Source organism: Aythya marila (assembly GCF_965140915.1).
Source record: "Aythya marila genome assembly, chromosome: 12".
NCBI lineage: Eukaryota > Metazoa > Chordata > Aves > Anseriformes > Anatidae > Aythya > Aythya marila.
Genome location: NC_139053.1, coordinates 11,604,804 through 11,611,105, shown reverse-complemented (window position 1 = coordinate 11,611,105; position 6,302 = coordinate 11,604,804). Strand labels below are relative to the sequence as shown.

The following is a 6,302-nucleotide window of genomic DNA, read 5'->3' as shown; positions in this document are numbered from 1 at the left end:
GGTGGTTTTAAAGGAGAGTATTGTTCAGTAAAGGTTTTAGAGTATTCTATATGGATTTTTCAAGTCACAGTAAAGGAAGATTCTGGGATCCAGTTCCACTTTTAGTAGCTGTCACGAGAGCAGGGGTGACTCCTGCGAGCTCAGTGCCACTGGGCGGTCAGGGTAGCACTGCAGGGACTGGCGATGCTTTGCCTTGGACAATTGGACCTGAGGACTCCAGTCCAGAGAGGCTCATGAACAAGTGCATGACTTCAAGCATATGGGTAGTTTTAAGTACTTAAAGGTGGGAGGAATGCTTTTTAAATGCTTTGCTGAATTGGAATTTAAGGGGCCCACACCAAAGCCGAGCAAAGTTAGTGTGAGTCTTTTAAATGGGTACAGATAGGAATGTTAAGCAAGAAGCTGGGCACAAGTTGTACTTCAAACCTAACAGTATTATCAGTAACCATGGAAGGGAGACATTTGCTTATTTATCTTTTCAATTTTTACTATGTTTTGCTTGCCACTTTTTTGAGGCAATATTTTTTTTTTTGATGGGAAACCATAGCGAAAGCACAAATAGAACTATTTGTCCAATAGTTTTAAAAACAAAAGTTTTAATTATTTTTTAAGGTTTATGAAAAGCAGAAGAAAATTTATACTGCTGCTATTTAGCCAAAAGATTATTCATAAGGTATTTAAGGCCAGGAAGTGTAAAATTATGTTTTAAATGTATTGATAATTTGTACATATTGTTTATAAAGGCCTTGTGTTTATTAGAATTACGTTATTTTGATGATTTCTGTACATACTCGTAAATACCCCCAATTTGTGTGAAAACATACTCCCTTATTTGTACTTATTTTGTAAAGAAATAAAACAATTTACTAAAGTAACACATCGAGTGACATACAGTATTAATTTATCAAACATGAATTTCACATTGTCTTGTAGTTCTTAAGCACTGTTCAGAAACATTTTGCATTAAAATATTAACAGAATACCCACAAAGAAATATTAAAACCAAATACTCCAATGTTTTGTTGTGCTGATTCTTATCCTTTGTCAAACATCTAATAAAATTGTCAACAAACCTTGATGCTATTAATACAGTGAATGAATGCACTCAACAGTTGCTTTTTCAAAAGCAATTAGTCCAATAAGCACAACATAACATTCTTTCACTTTTTTTTTCTGAGACTTGGGAGCCGAGTGGTGTAACAGGGTTGTACAAATAGTGCTAGCAAAGACTAATGTTCTTCAAGCCACAGTTTCAGTGCTCAGGAAAAAAAAAAAAAAAAAAAAGGATCAGAACAATTTTGTTCCATCAAATTAGGTTAAAACCAGGCTATGTTTACTTTTTGGCCTTCATAATAAAAACATTTGCTGGCTGCACAACACAGTTTTATTGGAGTTTCTATGATATTTTAAAACCTGTTTTAGTGACACTGAGCAATGTTCTTAATTAAGTTATGTTGCTATGGTTTAAGGCCAGAAGTAGAAATTCAAATCAGTTTATGCTGATATTGCTGCATAAGAATACAGGGAAATAAGTAAAAAAGATATAAATGAAACTGTAATAAACTTTAAATAAGTGACCTGAAGTTACTAACTAAAAGAACATGTCCTAGCTTAACTTTTTTTTAAAAAAAGGCATATTTCTTCTAACAAAGTGATTGTTTCCACATGTCTTCCTTGCCTTAGTGCTATTTTGCAGTTAATGTTGTGATGTCATGGCTCAAACTTTCCATCTCAAGTTCACATTTAACTCGGTTGGTGCAGCCTGGAACTTTTCATGATGCCACCTTTGCAAACTGCTGTAAGTACTCGAGTTGCTTTATTGACCTATAAAAAAAAATACGGTAAACACCAAACTGAAGAAGAACAAACCAACCAATCACAAATACTTCAAATGGCTTTCTACATATATCTGAAAGCATCCTGCTTCCAACCTTGTGAGAGAGCTGTCTGCCTGCAATTTCAATGGGAGCAGGATGTGCTCAGCACCCCGCAGGTACTCAGTGTCCGGTCTGGCTTGCAGACAACTTATGCTGACCTCAGGGAAGGCTTTGCCTGAGTAAGAATGGCAGAACTGAGCATTTTTAAACATAAATGTGACGTGTTCACCTTTATCCCCTAGCTGAGAGGTAATTAATGGAAGAGGATACACAGACAAGTGTTCAGCCTCTGCTAGTACTAAGTATCCCTGTCAGGAGTGTGGGACAAAAGTGTATATAGGCTAAAAACAAGAAGCTGAACAGACTACTTAAGTTTTGAACTTAAAATGAACTCAATGTATGAAAGTAATAAATAAAACATCCTTTTTTTTCTTTTCTTTTTGTAGGACAAGGCTACATCAAGCTGAACGGAGCAAAAGGCCAGAGGAGACGCAATCAAAACTTCTCACCTTTCAAACAACAGGGGAAATACAGTGAGTGTTCCACCCTACTTGCTTATTTTTGATCATTTACTTTACAGAAATGTTTATGGCATGAAGTACTGTATAAGAAATGTGCATACACAAATACATGACAATTATACGTTAAGTTCTTTACAATATTAAATGTATAATATACAATTCTACAGATATCTTACATACAAAGGTGAACGCTGTGCCATATATTCAAATATGGCAATGCCTAGGAACTTTAGAATGTCATACAAGTATAAAACCACAAAATAAAATAACTTTACAACTCTTCTGAAGTAGACAGATTTGCTCAACTGTTCTGCTAAGTTAGCAGGCCAATATGTGTAGGCTAAGATTTTCATAAGAGATCTCTGGTTTGGGTAACCAAGATGAAAAAAACCTGCAGAGGTCTGATTTTCTATGGTCAGGTATCCAGCACTTTTCCAAAAATTAGACCTCTGCCTAGACCGTAACTTGGATATTTAGTACAGCTCATCACTTTTGAAAATATTAGTCTTAAGCTTCAATCTTTATTTTGTCTGATTGCAATCATTTGGTATTAAAGAACTGTTGACCATTTAATACTGTTATATATGGCTGTATTTACGCATCTAAAACGTTTAATTAAAATTCAGCATCTACAACAGTATTCTATAAATTAATGTGGGAGAAACTAAATTGTGATTAACACATGAATTACTTACTGAGGACCCAATCATGCTAAACAGCAATAAACAGGATTTAGCAGAATGCTATTTATAACCTTGCACCTGCAAACATGGTGCTGTCTCCTGAGTTAGGAAGCCCTGTAAGTCAGAGAGTCGATACTGATTCATGAAAGGAAGAGTAACCTCCTACAGACCGTGGGCTTCTTTAAAAATACAATTAAACAGGTAGAGGGCAGCTACAGAATCAGTATTTTAATAATAGTTTAAAATAATAGAGGAAAAGCACTCTAAACAAAACGTGGCCTGCTTTCATCAGACAGTGGAAGTAGAGGTTTTTAACATCTTTTTGCAAAAATTCCAGACCTATATAAAGAATAGCTTGTCCAAAATTCTTAATGTTTCCTTGTAAATGTGGGCTTATAACATGGTTAGTAAATGAACAAGAGGTGGCAGAGCTTGCTTGGGAGAACCACGCTTCTTTGAGGATGCAAAACTTACAGTTTCTGAGTCAAAACACGACTGGCTTTAAGAGAACTACAGCTCCACAATAGGTATGTGGCCCTTGTTTGATGGTAGATGGAGTTTTATTTTGTGCTTCCAGATCCCTACTTTTGCAAGTATTGCCATAATTGGCCTTGTCAATTTTTTGTTGCTTTTTTTGTTTGGTCTGTTTGTTTGTTTTTTAATACTGAGCACCAGTTGACTATAAATTGGTCCTTTTCTGGTTCTGGATTCTGTCCACAGAGATATTTCAGTTGGAAATGTTGTATAAAAATAAGCCATTTGCTAGCATGAAGGAGTACAGTCACAGAAGTGTAGTGTAATGTAACGTGTGGAGGTGTAAAGCACATCTGATATGAAGGAGGTGTGGCAGTTCTGGGAGGATACTCAGTGCAGTTTTTAATGTACCATCTTCCTCTTGGAGGCCCCCACTTCCACGCATCACATGTCAGGGTATCGTTGGAAAGGCTGTCGGAATCATTTCTCCTGTTGATAGATTCAAATCACTTTAATTGGTCTTTCCAGAGAAGTCCAATCTAGGGTCAGAGGTTTATGAAGCTTTGCCTTTTTCACCACCACAGCTGTTCAGCTTAAAGTACATTCCCACCAAACCCGGTATGCTGAGCATGCTCAGTATTTCATCGTGAAAAACGGACAACTGGTTTTTCAAATGTATTTCATGGCTGGCTATGTGACAGGTAGTTTCAGAATACCACTAATTGGCAACATAAAGTCAAAATCTGTTTGCTAATACTGTTTTGCAAATCCTTTGTGTTTCACATAAGGGACTATTAAACACTTCTATGGTTACAAAGGAGTACGGGTAAGGTCTAGTCCAGGGGCTCCTGTTTTATTCTGATCGTTGGAGTGGGTTGTGGTCGTCTGTCTTCGCGACACAGCACGTATTCGCTGAACTGAGAGGAATCCACCCCACCACCACATGAAGCTGCCACGTTAAATCCCTTCTGAAATAATCTTTCGAGCACCTGTAATGTGGAAAAAAAATCAGATTAATATTTAGCAAGTGCTAGTGATAAAAGCTTTCAGGAACACTGGATCTAAATGACGAATTTAGTCTTTCGACTCCTCATAGAATGAATATTATTCAGCTATAATTCTGTAACTTATTCTTAAATGACTACTCTGTGATTAAAGTCTCGCTCTCAGCAAACCTCTGTAGAAAACAAAAATTAATCAAACAAATAAGCACGCTACAGAGCAGCTTACTACATTATATAGTAAAATACTGGACTGCAGTGATATTGATGCTCTCTCTTACAGCTGATACAAATCAACATACGGTTTAAGTCCTAATAAAAAGTGCCCATTGTTCATTAGTAATATGAACAGTCTCACAGAAAGGGGCAGAAAACATTTCTGTGTTCTTCCTTGGCAGATGAAAAGGCATTAGGAATCTGAGTGACACTTCCACCAAATCTTCATGAAGATCACAGCTGTGATTCTCCCTTGCTGGAAGGGAGTGCTGCTTTTAGAAAAGCATGGCAAGGATAGGATGTGGAGCCAAGACATGGACAATAAGGAAACATTCTGGCCCAAGAAAGAGGTTAATTTGTATTGCCCAAATATATATTTTCTTTTTCTCCTTCTAAAGAAAAGTTGGTGCGATTTAGATTCATGAATTTAAGGAACCCAGAGGCAACTTTAATTTCTGAGACTGTCACACAGCACATTACCCCAGGATATACTGATCTTGGCAATATGATGGGGGCCTTGTTTTCACACGGGTGAGCATGTTGATAAACAGTTTCCCCAGCAGAGCAGGAGGCGCACAGACTCTTCTCAGCACTCGGTGAGACTGGATGCCAGATCCATCTTTGGTGGATCTGCAATGTAAGATCCACTGGAGGAGATGCCATGCTCCCTCCCTCCCTCCCACTGGCAGCTCTCCTGAGCCCACGGCAGTAGCTCCGTGTCTCCAAAAATGACAGTCTCAGCACGACAGAAGACACATATACACCCTTTGGAGCTCGGGCAATTCCTGTTTATTACAGGGGGTAGGAGGATGGGCAAGGCTCTGCTGCGTTACATCTGGCAGAGCTGAACCAGACGTATGTTGTAAGATTGGCTGAATAAGGCTGAATAATGGGAATCGTCTCACCCACATGTGAAATCTCCATCTAGTACTCCTCCAGCCAAATCTTTCCCAGAGTCCATGGTGCCATAGCACTGAGCCAAAATACCACGTAGGCTAGTAACACTAATAATACTGCAGCATGTAACTGAAAAATCAGAACTATGTCTAAAATTTGATTGATTACATGAACTGATCCAATATTTACTTTAGAGGCAGGAAAAGCAGTTCCTGTGTTTGTCTCTACTGAAAAATGTCATCAAGCGCGCAACAGTCCCACCGCAGTACCTCTTCCACTGCTCCATGCCATAGGGCCACTACAGTGGGATGTGAACCTGGTGATTTACTAAACCTGATGAACCTAGTAATGACCTTCACAGGAGAGTTTTCTGCCACCAACAACTGCAGGGACTAAATTAAAAACTTGTTCACTCAACTTAGTTAAGTGTCTAAGCAGTATCCCCTAATTAAAGAGGAGAAAACTTGTATGCTTTCACAGCACAGGTTTCTATTACAGAAACAATTTGATTTCTTTTTTTGTTTTACCACGAGTGACACCGTGAAACACTTTGCTCATACCTACTGCAGTAGTGCTTCAGTCTAAATGTTTCAAGGCACGAGATGACTGCTACAGGGGGACTAAAAATAGTGC

The 6,302-nt window shown here is 38.1% G+C and overlaps 1 protein-coding gene across 5 annotated transcripts in view; it reads right to left on the bottom strand.

The window, feature by feature from the left end:
• Window positions 1-4,369: 4,369 nt before the first annotated feature.
• KCTD15 (potassium channel tetramerization domain containing 15) overlaps window positions 4,370-6,302 on the bottom strand; it is a 43,122-nt gene continuing 41,189 nt past the window's right edge. For all 5 annotated transcript variants that reach the window (XM_082769746.1, XM_082769744.1, XM_082769743.1 and 2 more), the window contains one exon: window positions 4,370-4,544. In XM_082769746.1, the coding sequence (XP_082625872.1) occupies window positions 4,389-4,544 (156 nt within the window). In that variant the 3' untranslated portion in view covers window positions 4,370-4,388. The remainder of the gene's footprint in view (window positions 4,545-6,302) is intronic.